Raw genomic sequence first — 20,268 nt, 5'->3', positions numbered from 1 at the left:
TGAATTGCACTATTTTTGAACTGAATTATACTATTTTGAATCGAATTACACTAATTACATATGATTGTATTACGCAATAATAATCTAAAGTTTATAATTTGAAAATGCTTAGAAAATAATACTTGAAATATGCATCATACTTCAATACACCAATTAACATTTTTATAATTTTTTTATTTATATTTAAGTTTTTTGTAACTTAAAATGTAATTAAAATATTAAAATTAATATAATAAATATAAATATCGGTATTAACTTATTTTTTATATTCTAAAATCTTATGTAATATTACTTTTTAGTTTTACAATGTTTATTATGTTGCGTAAAATTTTTTAAAAGGATTTATTTTAGAAAATTCTCAAAATTAATATTTTTTTTAACATTTGTATTCATTAATATTTGTGTGAAAAATGTTATAGAAATTTTATGACGTTCTAAAATTAATATTTTAAGAATTTTTTAAAATAAATTCTCTTTAAAAAAGTTGATGCCACATAATGAATATTTTAAAACTAAAAAAATAATATTATATAAGATTTTAAAATAAAAAATACATTAGTACCAATATTTATATTTATTATACTAATTTCAATATTTAAGTTACAAAAAACTTTAATATAAATAAAAAATTATAAAAATGTTAGTTGTCACATAATTTAATTTTTAAAAATAACTTCTGTAAAATCATAACATAAAAATAACATTACATAGTAAAATTCATTCAAAAATAAAATAAGATATTGAATTAATTTATAATTTTTTTTAATAAATTAATTATAAATATTTTATAATTTTCTCAAAGAAAGAGTAAAGAAAAAAATTAAGACAAAATAAAATAAATATTTCAATATGAAAGAGAAAGAATAGAACGTAAGATATAAAACACATAAGTCCAATTCTTATCCTAATACTAATATTTTATTTGAGGTATTTTGCTCTTTCAATCTATTCTAGTTCAATAGTTAACTTAGTTAACTTAGTTAACTTAACATAAGTTTAGTTTCTTAAAACTGAACTATTTTATAGTACAGTTCAATTATTATTATGAATAGTTTAGTATATTTTAGTTTAATATAGTACAATTAACTATAGTTTAGTATAGTTTAGTAAATTATGCCCAGCCCTAAGCGTAGAGCATAACTTAGACTAGGGAAGGTATGGAGCGGGGCAAGGACGGAGCATAACTTGAAATACTGATTTCATTATTTCATATTTATTTTCATTAAAAGAATGTATTTTCATATTTGAATTTAACGGATTTCAAACTTTTATTTTAATTTTCATGTTTATTGGATAATGGATATATATATATATATATATTTATTTTTGTATTTACTTTTTTATTGTTTTCAACATTAAATAATTATTTTTATAAAATAATAAAAAATTAGAATAAAAAAATATAATACTATTAAATATTTAATATTAAGAGAATAATTATTTTTTCATGTAAATATTTAAAAAAATTTAATTATATACATTTTAAATTTTATCATAATCAAAATATTTATTAAATTTACAAAATATTAATAAAATCTAGTCGATAAAATTTAAAAAATCATTCAAATATCAATAATATAACTAATGATTAAAAAATAACGAAAGTTAGATTAATAATAACTCGTTGCGGTACATTGTATGTTGACCGACCGCCATTGTAGCACATTCATTACGTGGTTTTATGAGAAAGTAAATTTAAAATTTGTATTTAAATTTAAAATAATATCAATTATGATTTCATTTTACTTTCATTAACTATTCCTAGATTTTCAATTTAGATAAATAAAAATGATTATTTTATAAAATAATTGAAAATATACAAAAATAATAAGACTTAGTGAAAAAATCATTTTCAAAAGAAAATATTTTTACGTTTTCTTTAAAGGATTTGATTTGATTTTCTTGGTAAGGAAAACTTGCATGTTTATAGTTTGGGGATAAGATATGTAACTTGAAAAACAGAACTATATTGTACATTTAATGAAAAATTGTTATTGTCCACACAAAAGAGGCTCATTTTTCCACTTCTTGAAAGCCTTATCAAGTCGTACAATGACGGTGTTCTGATTTCAACGTATGAATAGCTGAAACTCATTTTTTCAACACTAAATATCCTAATCTAATCATGATTATTGTTAAATACTGTTCAACACTTTGTTTCATAATTTACTGTTGAATATAATAAAACACAAGATAGTGAAGTAATTAGTTTGAAATTTAAGCATATATAATGACAGGATTATTCCAAGAACCTTTCATAAATTGAAATTTCATCAAAGAAATTTAACTTCTGTATGACTTTTTTTTTTAAGAGTAGAATCTATAAAGTGACAATATATTTGCAATAATCGTGGTTCTCTTGTGAGTAGGGATGTCAAAGAGGCGGTTAGGGTATGGGTAGTAACTCCCTTGTACCCTATTTGCTAAATAAATATTCGTCTCGTACTCGTACCCATATTCGTCGGGTATCCGTTATGCGGGTATCCGCCTATTTTTTTCATATCTGCAGATATTCACGGGTACCCACGGGTATTCACAAAGTTATTTAAAAAATAAATATTTAATCATAAATTCAAATAAAATAAAATACATCATTGTCATAAATTTTAAATAAAATTCAAATAAACTCAAGTTCATACAAGTCCAAATAATTATAAAAGTAGATATAAAATGACGTTCAACACAATAAAAATTCTTTAATTAGTGTTTTGATCAAAAAGTCCACTTTCTCCAATTGATTCCTAAAAAATAAACAAATAATAAACCTCAATTGTCACCTGCCAAGTATTCTTATGTTGATTCCATCATTTGACAATAAGCTTACCATAAACATCATTGTCTATATATGATTTGATGTATATGCCCAATTTCAAATATAGAAAAGATAAGAATGTCAAGGGGTGTACTTGGAAGAAGACAACGTATCAATATTTGAAGTTTGTTGGAAGAATGAAGACAGAAGACAAGATGTGCAACTTAGAAAAAATTAGGCCAGAATATTTTTTACTAATATATATATATATATATATATATATATATATATATATATATATATATATATATATGGGTACTTTTGTAGATTAAAGTTTAGCGGATACGGATACTATGATACCCGTACCCGCCCCACTAACATGCAGGTATCAAACATATTCGTACCCGTAGGTAGCGGATATCCATTTTTAATATCTGTTTTCTACCCGTTGTGGGTTTTATTCGCGGATACAAATTTTTTTAACATCCCTATTTGTGAGACCACACAATAAGACTGACGAGGGCGATTGTAAAGAAAGCGAGATTACAATAAGAAAAAAAAAATACAAGAGTAAGAGAAAGAAAGTTCATTTAAAAATGGTTAATATCAAAAAGAATATATATATATATATATATATATATATATATATATTAAAATAATTCTTATTTTACTATTTAATTTTGTAAGAATAAATTAGGTTCAAATTTCCACTTTCGCTAAATTTATTAAATAATTGTATATATCATTTAAATAAATAAAAGAACTCTACAAATATGGTTAATGCAGGAAACACACATTTTATCTTTAAGTATTGATGATGTAAAAGATGTTGTAATGAAAGTCGTGGGATGTCCAAATGATTAATATGAAATTGTGTTACATTTATTGAAGAAGATGATCATGATTTTGAAATAAGAAAAAAGCTTAAATATACATTTAGTCTTTATTTTTGTTATTTTTATTCAATTTAGTCATTATTTTCGTTTTGTATTCAATAAGGTTTTCATTTTCGTCAAATTTTGGTCAATGTGGTCCTTTTGACTAATGGTATTTAAATACTTAACGTTTTTTAACTGTATTGTCACGTGCCAACTCCTGTTTTTTTTTTAATTTTTTTGATTTTTTTTTTTGAATTTTTTATTTCAAAAAAATTGTTCATGTGTCAAATCACAATTGTGTCACGTGTCAATGCTAGTACCATGTGTCAGTTGGTAACTGTATTATTTTTTTTGTTTAATTTAGTCTCGGTATTCGTTATTTCGATTCAATTCAGTCCCTATATTCGTTATTTTTATTTAATTTAGTTCTAATTTTTGTTAAAATATAACAATTTAATTTTTAAAATTGACATTATTATTTAGTCCCCCAATACTTTGTATTATTTTATTTTTTTTAATAAATTTTAATGAAATGAAGAATAATGATAAACTTTAGAATGTGAGCATGAGATGTCAAAGTTCTTAATAATACATATCATGACATTACTTATTCCAAAAGATATTATATCTTGACAACAAAAATAAAGGTTTTTCCATAAATTATATTAATATTTTTATTTTCTGGTTTAAAATACTAATATATATATATATATATATATATATATTATATTAAAAGGAAATGGTTAAGGAAATATTTAAATATTTTCATATGCAAAATGGTTGTTTTTTGACGGCGATGCAACATGTACTTTTTCTATAACTACTTATTATATATATTTTTTTCATAAAATACAGTAGGTTTAAATTATAAATAAAATATTTTAATTGGTAACTAAATTGGTCTTTAAAATTAGCTACCTAATTTTTGTTACCAAAAAAGATTGTTTACTAAAATTTAGCTATCTAAATTTTAACTATCAAATAAATTAGTTTCTAAATTAGTCTCTAATTAGTCAATGACTAATTATAATTTTTTATTTATAACAATGACTATTTTAGTAATCCATAACTTTTAATTATGTAAATTGTTATCTAATTAAACCGATGACTATAGTAACTAACTATTTTTAGTTTCTAAAATAAATTTTTAATCGAAGATTTTCTTGTAATTTATTCTAATGTTTAAACACATATCATATGTCATCAACATAACTATTTCCATTAAAATGTATATCAATGTTTTTTCTTTCTCTAATTCTAACCATAATTATGAACACAAAATAATAATAAAAAATATCTTATATTTTTTCAATTTTAAAATACTTACATTGATGACAAATAAACCTGTTTCTTTGATGACAAATAAACCTGTTTCTATGAATATTATTAGAATGCATTTTGATTTTTATAAAAAATCACGATTATGTGGCATTAATTAGGTATGAGTAAGCATGATGTTTTAAATTGGATATGAAGATAGGCATAGATATGTACATATATCTCTAGTATCCATCCTTATCCTTATATCTTGTACTTATTTTAAATTACTAAAAACTTTTGTTTGGGAGAATGTAATATTGATGAAGAGGAAAATGCGAGTAAGTTTCACGTTTGTTTTAAATAATTTGCGAATGACTGCGAAGGTATATTTAAGTAATGGAAGCTAGAAACGATCTTCTGTATGATGAGAGAATATGAGCTGATGTCATATTTACGTATGGTTCTTTTTACAAAAATAAACCACACTTTTGTATGAAATATTGGATGCTGCTTATGTGTAAAGATATTTTTATTCACATGCCGCCAATAACTCTTCTAGCCACCGATATTAGATACTGTAGTTTTATTTATACAATTAATAGTTATAATAATTAATAATACGAATAAACAAATATAAAAGTTTTAAAAATAATATTAATGCAAAAATAATATAACAACTAGTATTTTATGTTAAAATATTAATAAATTTAACAATGATAAAAAATTAATAATTAATAATACTATTAATATTTTTAATTCAACAAACAATTAATATAATTTTTCAATCAATAAAAAAAGGAATATATATATATATATATATATATATATATATATATTCATATGTGTATGTATGTATATACATTGAATATGTAAGTTTACATCTGATGTGCTAGCTGACATCAATTGTAAAAGTTTCATTTTACGTTTGATCATGGTCTACCTAACAAAATAATGTCATTTTATTTACAAAAATATTACCACACATTTTTTATGTTACTTGATAGTCACGTATAAATACAGTGATGTAAAAGGTTATTTTTGTGTAAGTGAATCTGGAAGAAGCCGCATAAGATTCTTGGAGGAGATGGTAAACCCAAAAGAAGTTCGACCTCTTGGTATATTTGTGGTTAGATTAGATGAAAGGTGGTGTGATTGTGGAAAGTTCCAAAAACTTCATTTACCATGTTCTCACCTCTTAGCAACTTGCAAACATACCCATTTTTAATACTTTGACAAGCATACCAAATCGTGCAAGTAGTAATTGGTAAGACCAGAATATCGTTTCCCAAGGGACTTGTACAATACCAAATAATCGTGCAATTAATAACTAATTTAGACTAAATAATATTTTCATAACTTGAGTTTTGTGCAAGAAAGTAAATATGTGGATAAACAAGTAGAATGTGAACTTTGATACTTAAGACACTTAGACGGTGAAAAAGATGAGAAATGATATGGAATGTTATTGTTAGGGTTAGATTTTACCCATTCCATCTCATGCATATAAAAATTCAAATCCTCTCCATTAAATTACTAATGTCAAACCCACAAGTCTACATAAACCATAATCCCTTAATAGAATGAGCCTAGGTTTTCTTATTAAGTGTCAGTCCCTTGAACCCTTAACAAACAAACGCACTTTATGAACTAGGATTTAAGACAAGACAACCAATGGGTCAAGCTCCATTCCTAAACAAAAACTCCATTAGGTATCTTGTTTCATTTCTAGGATTTGAAAGATATTTTTCAACACCTATCTAACCAAGTATCATGCAATGAATAGCCAAATCAGAGCAAATAAAGAAACAAATATACTAGCATTTAATGAAAGAAGCATGTATATATTCAAAACATTCAAAGTACACAAGAGTTCAATGGCTACATCTACCCCTAAGAAAATAGATTTAGCTCCCCATTGTCATGGAGACTCAAGCTTACAAAATGAAAGGTGGAAGAAGATAAATATACAAGGAGGAAGAAGAGATTACTCCTACAAGCCCTAGCAAATCTTCAAGCTATGTTTTTTGTGCTCTAAACGTTCAAAGATGCCTTCCTCTCGAGCAACTAAAAAGAAATAGGGTAACTTGCCACATTAGCACAATTAGCACTTAGCATTGACTTTGTCACGCTCAACACCCTAAAATGCAAGCCAAATGGCGCTTAACTCTAGGGTTTTTGGCATTCAGGGCCTAAATTTGCAAGCGAAGCATCGCTCATCTCTATTATTCGGGCACTCAACATTAGAATTTTTTAGCAAACTAGCGCTGAGCTTTGTCTTCTGACGCTCAACGCTATATACAGTAATCATATTTTCCAATTTGATGTTTCTTCTTGGTTATCCAGGTCACCAACTTCTTTGGTTTGAGGCAAAAGCTTCTTGTCACTGAATTAGACACAAAAATTGGGAATTAGTGGTATGATTAGATCAATGTAATCAAAATGAATTTATTTAAGTATGATAAATTGGAAGATTAAAAAGGTTGAAAGCTATAGAAGAGTTGATTTTGTTAATAAAATATGACTAAGATAATGGTAAAAATTAACATTATCACTCATCATCACTTCAAAATATAAAAAGTTATTTAATGAGAAAAAAAATAAAAATGAAGAGAAACTTTAATTAATATATATATATATATATATATATATATATATATATATATATATATATATATATATTCGGGTATATTATGTCAATGTTCGTATAAATTAAAAGAAAGAATGTAACATCGAACGATTTTGTGACGATATTTTACCTTCAACATTGAACTATTACGTTAATCTTGCATATTAACATTTATGTTAACATAAATCTTCGTATTTATAGTGGATATGCCTATGTTGGATTTCGGATAATGATTGGTAGACCAAGTATAAGTTCATTGAAGCCTGGATGCACCTCAAGGTATTTAAAGTTAGCGTATATTCATTCAAATGACCTTTGTATATTGACATTGATAATCTAATAATGTTTATTTTGAGATGTACAATAATAAACAAATTGGATGACATGAATATGACTACTATCATTACAAAAAGAATGTATCGTCAGCAAACAATTTTAATCACCAAAGGTTTAGTTAAAGGTTTAGTTACTAAAGTGATTAATTTAGATACCAATTTATAAAATAAAAAATTATTGGTTATTAAAATAATCATTATTTATGAATAAAAAATTATAATTAGTTTCTAAAATTTATCTACCAAGGTTTTAGCTACAAAAAAAAATTTGTCAATAAACATTATCTACCAAGATTTTGCTATTAAAAGAATTGGTTTCTAAATCAGTCTCTAATTAATTAGTTACCAATTATACACCAATTATAATTTTTTAGTTATAATAGTAACTATTTTAATAACTAATAATTTTTTATTTTTTAAATTAGTATTTAAATTGATCATTATAGTGACTAACAATTTTTCGTTACTAAAATTAATTATTAATAAAATATTTTCTTGTAATTTACGTGATTCGGCATATGACTACCGTGGTGTAATATAGCAATCTAGCATTAAGGGTATGTTCCCTTGAACAAATGGTAAGAATTTGACGATTTGCAAAGATGGATTTCAATAAAATATCATGTTCATTACATGATTTGAAAGGAAGAGCTACGACAGATTTGCAAGTTACTTGTGAAATTTCATTCATTCTATTTTGCAAAGATCTGAAATGATTTGTAAGCATTTTACTTGTATACCCTTTTTATATTATATATATAATAAATTAATAATAATAATAAGTAATATATATAATACTTAATAATAATTAGTAATCTATTAATTATTAAAAATATATATTATGATTAATAATATATTTACTGATATATATATATATATAATAATTTTTTTATTACTATGTATAATATTTATAAATAATAAAAATAGGTATAATAATTATGAAAAGTAATAAAAATTTTGTTAAAATTAATATTTTTATTTTATTCAATAATTGTTTATTTTTATTTTTGTCCTTGATGTTTTAATATATGTACTAAATTATAATATATATATATATATATATATAATATTATTAATATATATATATATAATAATTAATAATAATTAAAATATTGCTAAAAATGAATAATATATAATTATTATTATTAATTATTAATATTTATCTATAACAATAAAGGAGATTCTTCTTTTTGTGTCCACATTTCATAATACCCGTTTTACCCTTAGTTATTTCATAATATCTACAAAAAATATTTAACTATTTTAAAAATATTTTTTTAATCTATCACATCATTCAAATCACTCACTAACTTTCACAAAATTTATCTCAAATTTCACTCACTTTACTCTCTAAATTCAGTCAAAAAAACACATATATTATTCTACTCATATCCACTCAAATCCATCCTTACACTCTCTTCCAATTCTATCTTTTGATGTGAACACACCATAAGGGAGGTTAGGATCAGGTGAAATTGTTATTGACCAAAAAGGTGTATCAATTGCATATTATTAATGGAGAATGTTAAGTATGTTAACTTCAATTTATATATGTGTTGCAAATGTTCAATGACCAACAATGGTCCCATAAGCATTGTATCACACCTTAGGATAAATGACAAAAACTACTTTATGGTTTCATTTTTTTTCTTGACGTTGTATAAATTTATTGTGACTATTTTACTATGCATTATGTTTAGACTATTGGTTGCTGTTTGTTTGATTGTAAAGGGTGTAAATTATAAACAAATATATTTCCTTTTAAAATAAACTCCACTTTTGACAACGGTTAAGGGAAAAATCATCTTTGTTTCTTATTTTTTTACTAAAAGTAAAAAATAACAATAACACATAACAACGGCTCATTACATATAATTGTCATCATCTTCTTTATTTGACAGATTTTGAACATCAGAAATAAGAGACCGATATATATATATTTTTATTGCCAACATATTCGATATTGAATCATTATGAAATAGAAAATTATTGCCGTTGTAGATCTTGTTTACCCCCTATGGGTAGATCTGAATGAGAGACCTTGAGCCCAAAACGGGAGTTATGTTGTAGTTATTAAAACCAGCAGAGGAAAACAACTTAACCCATTCCTTCTGGTTTCTCTCCTTTCCCTTGACCAATACCATCATCAACATGTCAAAGAAGAGTTGTGTTTCAACTGATTCTTCATCTTTGGTTTCATTATCCATCACCATGTCTATGATTATCACCTTCCCTTCTTTCCCTTTCTTCCATATAGCTTCCTTGCATTTCTTCAGTATCTTCACACACTCCTCATCGCTCCAGTCATGTAATATACACTGTTTCCTCATTCAAAGTAACACTTCTCAGAACAATAGTCAAAAGAAAGTAAGCTAGTTATAATTAGCACCTCATCTAACATAATTAATCCCCAAAAAAATCAAAATTGATGGATCTAAAACCGTTTTACTTGCATAGCCGAATAATCATTTGCTAACTATGTAAGCTAGCTATAGTAGGGGTCACCTATTAAAAGTCAGATGACCAAGTTGAATCTACACACCTACCATTAACTTAATTAGCTGTATTTATTAATTGGAACAAAACACGATCATGACTGTACCAATCTACATCCAAAAAAGTAGTCAGCCAAAAAAGTGTTAATATAATAAGTAATTTGATGAGACAAGAGAATGAAAAGAGGAGAAACATTAGTATACATAATTTGCTATATTGTGTCGGTGTCTATATATGATTCTGAAACAGTTGGTCTTTCAAATTTCAGTTGCAGAAGTAGTCAGTGGTAGCTTAGTTACCGATAATCATGACATGTTGATTATTTCATTTAATCAACGATGGTGATATAATATAATGTTCTTTCTTTTCCAATTGATCAATTCGTTGGTTCAATTCTTTGAAGTTTAACATCGGTCAAGTAAATTGAAAGAAAAGTTAAGAATGTAACAGTGTACTATGATTTGTAACGATATTTTACCTTCAACAAAATAGCATCAGTTGGAGGAATTGCCTCAAACATGTCCCCTTCAACATATTTAAGGTTATGAGTTCCTTGCAAGCCAGAAACAACATGTGGAAGATCAAATACAATGCATTCCAACTGAGGGAAGGATTCAGCAATGGCCTTTGCCATGGTTCCTGTCCCTCCCCCAACATCAACCAACGATTCCGATCCCATGAACACCCCTTTGCATTTCTCAATCACCACACTAGTGATTAGTTGAGCATCACTTGCCATAGCATCATTGAATAAGTTGTTAATTCTAGGATCACTGGCAGCATACTCCCAAAGCAACTTCCCATGTGCCAGTTCAAAGGGTGTAGGATTACCATTTTTGAACCAACTGGAAAACTGATTCCATGGATTTGTTAAAACTGGATCAAGCATGGCCTTCAAGTAAGGTGCCACACTCATTGGATTGCTCTTAAGCAGAAGTAAAGAGGCATCAGTGAGTGCATAGGTGACTTCTTGCTCATTCTCAGTGTGATTGTGTTGAGAGAAGAAGCCAGAATGAACCATGATTCGCATCAAGCGAGGGATGAAGTGAGTTTTGGAAGAGTGAATTGGGAGTGAAGAAATGAGGGTTGAGAGTGAAATGGGTTGGGCATGGCTGTGTATGATGTCTGGTATGCCTAACTCAACAACACACTTAAGGGACATGGAATTTATGAAGCTAAAAATATGATTCCATACGTGCGTTTGAGCTTTCAGTACTTTCGCATCATGGGATTCCATAATTTGTTGCATAAACAACTTGTTCAATTTGGAGTATGGAACCTCACAGGATTTAGGTCTATTTATAAGCAACTAATATGGAAGCAGCCCCAAGAAGTGCTCTTGATGCAGGAATTAATAAAAAAACAAATATAATATGGTTGATGGTATATTGACACTATCGGACAAAATTGCACTCATTTTACACTGAAAAATAATATTTATTTTAATTATATATATATATATATATATATATATATTTTTTTTTTTTTAATTTAAAAATGTAACATATGTTATTATAATAATAAATGGAGTGTCAAATGAACGTAATTTTAAGGACAGTGTGAAAGTAACTTTTTCCATATTATACATAGGAAGAAGGAAATGAATGGACGTGAAATATATCAATGAAGCACTCCAAATCTCCATATGCAAAATTACAAAATTTACAAAACAGTATTAGGACGAAATGTTGATATCTATAATCTGATTTAAAAAGTTCTTACATAGGTGTAATATTTTGTAAGTAACAAGACGTTTTTAATCACGATTATTTCTAAACCATCACGGTAAAGTAAAATTTTAGTTTCATTAGTGTAAAAATAGAATTTCATGTTACCTAATATGCTCCATTTAAAAAGAAAATGAAGCCTATAATAAAATGATGACATTTCTAAAAATAGTTGTACAAATATAGACAACGGTTCAAGAATAACTAAAGTTTATATCCTAACCGCATGAATATAGACTTTGAATTTTTAAAGAACCGAAGCCTATAATTACACGGTGACGTTTTTTAAAATATTTGTATAATTGTAGGTTTTGGTTCTCAAAAGAATAGAAACATGTAATTATGTAAATATTTTCAAAAATGTCATCATGTTTTTAAAAGACTTTACCTGGATGTCAAAGCATAGGCATAGGTTAAATTGAAGCCTATACCCATCTGCATAGGATAAAGTTATGAATTTTTACAACCCACGAAAGTAACATGTAAGATATGAAGTATAAATTTTCAAAGACAAAACTTAGGAGATCTTTTATTTTGCAAGTGTATTTAAAAGTATATAGAAAATAAATCTGTGTTTTTAGTTTAAATATTAATCAACAATATATGATTTTTTCTTAAACTCGTGGTATTTACATATGTTTGAGAATTAGCATACTAGAGTGTTATCAAGATTGTTCAACCAGCAACAATTTAAAACATAATTATCTTATTCGAGGTCATTTCAATCTATTGTTGATGTACATTTAATCCATCAACTAAACTATTTTTGGACAAGTTCAAAACGATCCAATCAATGAAGGGTTATTACTTAAATAACAAAAACTATGATTAGAAGACATTTGAGTTTCTCTAATCATAGTACAAGTAAAAGCTAATAAAAGTAATATAAATAGACAAACATCTCAAAATAAGAAATATTAGGTTATTCTAAACTAAATCACATTTCTAATAATGAGAATTTTCTTTTTAGACACTAACTTTTAAGTGCTGAAGGACCACCGAAAACATGGACATCATTTCAATAGTTTCACAGGGTTCACTCGTCCTTATATTTATTATTTAAGAAAAGTATATTTTTTTATTTTTTATTTTTTAATAATCTCTAAATCAGGATATATCATTAATACTATAATATCTGAAATGCGTGGATATATGGTAGAACTCAAATTATATTTTAGTTCAAAGTCTATTTAATTTTAAATGAGAATATTTTAGTGTATGGATAATTATGATGAATCTCAAAATACTTAATGGATCACTAAAAGATAATTACAACTTTTTGTAACTATTTCTAAACCATTCTTAAAACGTGGGAATGAAATAGAAAAAGGTTTATTCCAAGTTTGTTTGACAAAAAATTAATTATGAAAGGATTTGGATGTAACAAAAGTCAAATTTATATTAATGGGTGCAAATCAAACATGTTTAACTTTAAGTAACTTTTCTATATTCACAAGGGGACACTAGGGATCATATATTTGTTTGACTGGCATAAAGTAGAAAGAATTTTTATTTAATATTTAAATTCTGTCTTCTAAATATAATGTAATTGTTAGTGGATACTAGAAATTTTATGACTTTGAGATTTTATTTCATGTATGCTACTAAGATTATATAGCCGAAAGAATCTTAGTCCAAAAATTTTGTTTTACTTTATGTCTCCTAGTCAAATAATTTTTTAATTTGCAAGTATTGATGCGTGGATATATATAGAACCTTAGGGTGGCGCCTCCTATTATAATTATATGTAGTGGGTATAACACTGTTGTAAAATAAGGATTTTATGACTTCATTTTAGGTTGATTATAAGAATACAGTAAAAAAAATGAAATCATATAATAATTTTCTATATCAATATTTTAATATTCAATGTAAAATGATACTTCTTTTTATTAGTTTTGGTGTATTAGATAGATTTGAATTAGAGTGAATACATAGATTTGAGAGGATTTAAAGATAAAGGTTGTGTTGCGTTTATTAAAATATTTTGAGATAAAAAGAAAAGACTTATAAGTAAAATTTGTGAAAATTTGTTAGTGAGTTAATAAGTGTGATAGATAAAAGAATGTTTTAATAAATGTAAGAAGAAGTGCAAGTCAAAATTGTAGATGAGGAAAGGTACAAAAATGTAGGAAGAAGTGGAAGTAAAAGTGTAGAGTTACATAAATACTAAAAAGTGCAATTTTTATATTCTAGTTGATTTCTTTGTGGAATATCTTACATTAAATGTGTAAGATAATGATTTTGGTAGTTAGGACTAAGTACCTTTCATTTTGGTTTGTCGGCATTAGTTTATTGTTAAGGTGAACTGTGTATGTATTCCTCAAGTTTCTGCTCCGAGTTATCAAAGTATAGAATTATCATTACAAGAGTTTTAAATCATTTTCTTACGTCACCTATAACTTTAACACTGGTTGAAGGTGGAGTGAAGTAGAAAACTTAATTTTATCTAAAAAGTTCAATATTATCAACCCTATACAGTAAGAGTGGAGTTTTATATATATATATAATTTTGTATTTTTTATTATATTTGATTTTATATTTTATTATTTGTTAACATTAAATATTATGATCTTTATAAAAGAAATTAAAAATTATAATTTAATTTTTATTGATTTCTTATATATCTTTTTATAATTTAAAAAAATTCAAAAAATCATTTTCATATAGTACGTATAAATAAAAAAATCAAAAATTTTGAGGTGCTATGACACCCTATCCCTTCCTTGAATGGTCCACCATCATTAACTAATTAACTAACGAAATATATATATATATATATATATATATATATATATATATATATATATATATATATATATAATTCAATAGTACAAATCCTACATGATATAAAATATATTGCGGGCATTGGACATACATTTGTTTAAGATAAGGTATGTTGTAGGCCAAATTCTAGTAATGTATTTTTTAAAACATTTTAGTGGTGGTTCATTAATGTATCGAACACAAACCACATGGTAGACCATAACACGTAGGAATGGCAAGGGAATGAATCAAGTTCGGGTTTGTTATTTCATATTTATTTTTATTGAAAAAAATCTATTTTCATATTCAAACTTAATTGGTTTTAAATTTTTGTCTCATCTCTATCTTCATCGGGTGTTGAATATATACTTTACTTATATTTGTATTCACTTTCTTAGTGTTTTCAATATTAAATAATTAATTTTTATAAAATAATAAAAAATTACGTTAAAGAAAAAATAATATTATCAAATATTTAGAAAGAAATTATGATTATATACATTTCAAATTAGAATACTTAATAAAATTTTATCATAATCAAAACATTTATTAAATTTGCAAATATTAATGAAACCTAGTTGATAAAATTTAAAAAGATTTTTCAAATATCAACATAGTCAATGGTACAAATATTATTTTAGTAAAACAAAATACTTCTTCAAATTAAACAAAAATTAGTAATAACACAGTAAAAAAGATAATTTTTTTATATTACGTAATAAATGAAAGATTTATGTTATTGAATACTTAAATTAAGATTGTTAAACATTCTCATGTGAAAGGAATATACAATAAATAAAAATATTAAAAAAGAATAGAAATATTCACTTGTGATACATAAAAAATATTTAATTGACATACATCATTTGAATATAATTGCATAAAATTTATGATAAGATGAAAATATATTAAAGATGTGAATCAATTTTATGACAAAACAAACAACTAAAAGAAATAAAGAATAGGAGGTATATATATATATATATATATATATATATATATATATATATATATATATATATATATAATTGACTATGAATATTTTAATAATTTAAACAAGAATTGAGATATAACGGAGGACGGACATGTACATTCTCATATTCATCACCATACTCATCTCCATAATCAATTGAAAAAGTTGAGAATTACTCATACACAAACCTAATTAATAAGAGATTTCATATTAAAAAATGACGAGTTGGAGCAAGACCCAGATGGAGATTTATTTGCATCCCTCCTTTAAGGGCTTACACTTTTGAAATAATTAGTGTGTTAGACTTTAGGTGTCAAGAGGCAAAGCGGTTAAATCAAAAGACGAGAAAAAGAAAAGGTGCATAATTTAAGTAGTGTAATTAATAAATTAGAGCAAGAAAGGAGTTTTTAATTAATGCAGAAATAACATTTGTAGGGAATAAATCCTTGAACCAATAATTAATTTTAGTGAAAAAAATAATTAGTTATTATAATAATTAATTTAGATCTAAATTTATAAATTAAAAATTATTAGTAATTAAAATAATTTAAATTTTTTTTATTAATTTTTAAATTAATAACTAAAATAGTTTCTATTATGAATTAATTTTTAAATTAGTTAATAAAATTAGCTATCAAGATTTTTTTTATTATAGAAATTAATCTTTAAATATATTTTTAATTAATTGATTTCTAAATATATTTTTAAACATATTTTTTTGATATTAAAATTGATATATTTAAGAGTTTTGTTGAATTGTTGGTAGAATTAAAAGAAAAAAGTAAAGAGGAAAGTATCAAGAGCTACTTATTATTTCATGCACTAAAACTATATTTTAATACTAAAAATAGCTTTCTAAATTTTGTTTAAAATAATTATTTATTTTATTGTACTAATCATAAAACACGTCAATTTGTATTATATTAAATTAATTATCGTTGTAAAATAAAATTAATAATAGAGAGGAGGAGAAAAGGAAAAATAAAGAATTAAAGTATGAAGAACAATTAACTTTTATGTATCTTATCTGTGATAAGATTGGAATAGTCATTGTCATAGATACAGACTGAAATTCAATACAAAATAGTAACTTGTAAAAAATACAAATCAAATAATTAATTAATATATATAATATTTAATAACGAGTAATAAATTATCAAAATATCAATCTTATTTGTTAGACGATAACTTAACGAATCAATGTACCAACATTAACTCATAACGGTTATTTATTTTAAAATAAATTGATAGGTGTAAATGTTAAGTTATGATTACCATGTCAAAGTACTTGATTCAATGAAAGTGTAGAATAAAGGCTGATATAATTTTCTATATAGCATGCATAATTGGGGCGACAATTCATTACGTGGTTTTATGAGAAATTAAATTTAAAATAATATCAATTATAATTTCATTTTACTATTACTAGATTTTCAATTTAGATAAATAAAAATGATTTTTTTATAAAATATTGAAAATACACAAAAATAATAAAACTTGGTGAAACAACCATTTTCAAAAGAAAATATTTTTACGTTTTCTTAAAGGATTTGATTTGATTTTTTTGGTAAGGAAAACTTGCATGTTTATAGTTTATAGTTTTGGGATAAGATATGTAACTTGCAAAACAGAGCTATATTGTACATTTAATGAAAAATTGTTACTGTCCACACAAAAGAGGCTCATTTTTTTTTCATTTCTTGAAAGCCTTATCAAGTCGTACAATGATGGTGTTCTGATTTCAACATATGAATAGCTGAAACTCATTTTTTTCAACACTAAATATCCTAATCTAATAATTGATTATTGTTAAATACTGTTCAACACTTTGTTTCATAATTTACCGTTGAATATAGAAAAACAAAACATAGTGAAGTAATTAGTTTGAAATTTGTTTGGTCTCTATTTCACGCTAGATTTTCTTCCTCTTTTGCACCGTGAAACTTATTTTCGCCGGTAGCCTACCGTCCTTTGTCTGCATCCTTGTCATCTATATGTTTATTTTGTATATTTTTTTGGTTTATTTTTTTTATTATAAAAATTATGATTTTTGATATATTTAAAATAAAATTTAGATTTATTATAAGATAGATTACATGCTAAAATGACTCTCATGTATTTTGTTGATTTTTTTAGCTTATTTTTTATTTGAAATTTTATGATAATTAATAAATTTGGAATAAAATTTATATTTATTATTAGATATGTTGCATGTTAAAATAATTTATTTTTATTTTTATTTTTTAATATTATTATTGCATTGTTATTTTATATGTAGAGATTTATTATAATTTTAGTTCACAATTTTGAGCGAACCTTAGTTCCCGTTTAAGATCTAGTATAAATGATTAAATTTTTAATCGTTTGTATTAAATCTTGAATTGTCCAAACAAACAGTTTGAAATAATTATTTTTCATAGTTCGCTATAACATGTATATTGAGGTTTATATATAAATTTGATGAAATTTCGACTGAGGCAATTTATATTGTTCTCTAGATGCATACTTGATTGTGATCATGACTGATCTCTTTCATTTTGTGTACTTCAGAGACCAATGCGAAATTTTGTCGAAATTTTGTCAAATTAATGATGTTTGACTTCTTCGTATACATGTTAGGAAATTATGAAAAATATTTTTTTTCGAATGGGTAGGGCCTTACCTTGTGAGAATTAAAAGTTTGAGATTGATGAAGTTTTTTACGAAAATAGTATGGATTGAAGCTGGATGAATGAGCGTCGCATCAGTGAAGAGTATGAAAAGGGAGTTTCTGACTTTTTGCAATATGCTTAAGAACACGCAATCTCTATTAATGGGACATATTTTTCTCCTTGTGTTTGTTGTCTTAATCAAATACATGACGACTTAGGCACAATGCGTGATCATCTTTTCATCTTCGGTATAATGAGAAGTTATACACTTTGAACTTGACATGGAAAAGTATCAGACAAGCCTACGACGTCACGATGAACAAATTATGTAGACCAATGGATGAATGATCATTTAGAAGACATGGTACATGATGTTGGGGAAGAAAATTTTGAAAAAGCTCATTTATTTGATTTTATTAAGTCTGATTCTGAGGAAAAATTGTACCCAAGATGCGCTAACTTTACACGATTGTCGACAACTTTGAAATTGTTCAGTTTAAAAGCAAGGAATGGATGGACCGATAAAAATTTCACAAAATTGTTGGAGTTTCTAAAGGAGATGCTTCTAGAAAATAACACGTTACCTATCCGTAATTACGAGGCAAAGAAAATTTTATGTCCAATGGGTTTGAAATATCAAAAGATACATACATGCCCCAATGATTGTGTTCTATACAGAGACGAGTTTGCTTCACTGAAGGTGTGTCCAACATGTGGTTTATCGCAGTTTAAAAAAAAAAATTGTTGAAAGTGGTGATGAAGACAAAGATTGTTCACCTGCTAAAATGATGTGGTATCTGCCTATAATACCTAGATTCAAACGATTGTTTTCCATTAAAGAAGATGCAAAGAACCTGAAATGGCACGTTGATGGAAGAAAGTGTGATAATATTCTTCGACACCCAGCTGATTCTCCACAGTGGAAAAAGATTGATGAAACATTTCCAGACTTTGGTGTAGAGCCAAGAAACTTAAGACTTGGACTTGCTACAGATGGTATGAATCCTTATGGGAACTTAAGTAACAAACATAGTTCATGGCCAGTTTTGTTGATGATCTACAATCTATCTCCTTTGTTGTGCATGAAGAGAATATATGTATATATCTTTAAGATATTATAAATCATATCAAACTTTAAACAATGATATTTATGCATAATGAATTTGTATTATCTTTTCAACGCTTCAAGAATCCATCACCTCTATCGGATGCCATTATCCAGACACTAAGACAAGAGTGAACAACATATTTATTGGAACACTGGAGTTAGGCCCTAAAACAACATTAGAATTTTATTTTAAAAACTTTGTAGAACAATTTCTTGATAAAACTTTTAGTTTTGTGGTAATTGTAAAAGTTTAGACAACTTTACAATTATGAGTTAAAATTACCATGTTGTTGGAATATAATATGAATTGTTTTGGGACTTTTTTGTTTTTCAAGTGTGGGAATATGTAAATACAACGAAACTTAAAAAAAACTACTGAAATTGACGTCTGTCCTTGCACTGACAGACGTCAATTTCAATAGTTTTTCCCCTCCAAATGGTGAGAGTTGAACGTCGGGTGGGGTTCGAACTAACGTAAAGGAACGTTGGTCTCTTATTTTTCGACATTAAATAACGTCAATTTTTCTTTCAGAGGATAAATTTAACGTCACCATATATGACGTCAATATTTATGCAGACGTAAAAAACCGAAAATAACAGATATTATAAGGACTTTTTATGTTAGTGACAATTGTTTTACAAATTTACCATTTAAATATTTTTTAAATTAAAATAATTATTTTATCTTGTTGTAAC

General features: G+C 25.5%; 1 protein-coding gene across 1 annotated transcript; it reads right to left on the bottom strand.

The window, feature by feature from the left end:
• Positions 1–9,718: 9,718 nt before the first annotated feature.
• On the bottom strand, positions 9,719–11,602 carry LOC114195463 (putative O-methyltransferase 3). The gene is made up of 2 exons (XM_028085944.2): positions 10,826–11,602; positions 9,719–10,169 (listed from the first exon to the last, which is right to left on the bottom strand). Exons 1-2 carry the CDS (start codon positions 11,594–11,596, stop codon positions 9,867–9,869), a joined length of 1,074 nt encoding a protein of 357 aa, XP_027941745.2. The 5' UTR covers positions 11,597–11,602; the 3' UTR covers positions 9,719–9,866.
• Positions 11,603–20,268: the final 8,666 nt, after the last annotated feature.

This window comes from Vigna unguiculata, chromosome 8 (assembly GCF_037176805.1).
Source record: "Vigna unguiculata cultivar grain cowpea cultivar isolate G323 ecotype 2 chromosome 8, ASM3717680v1, whole genome shotgun sequence".
Classification (NCBI taxonomy): domain Eukaryota; kingdom Viridiplantae; phylum Streptophyta; class Magnoliopsida; order Fabales; family Fabaceae; genus Vigna; species Vigna unguiculata.
Note: the sequence above shows the minus strand (reverse complement) of the source record. Positions and strands in the feature narration are given on the sequence as shown.

Coding starts and splice junctions, on each gene's coding strand:
- LOC114195463 (XM_028085944.2), bottom strand. CDS start 11,596: ATGCAACAAATTATGGAATCCCATGATGCGAAAGTACTGAAAGCTCAA. Junction 10,170..10,825: donor CTGATGCTATTTTGTTGAAG/GTAAAATATCGT, acceptor ATGAGGAAACAG/TGTATATTACATGACTGGAG.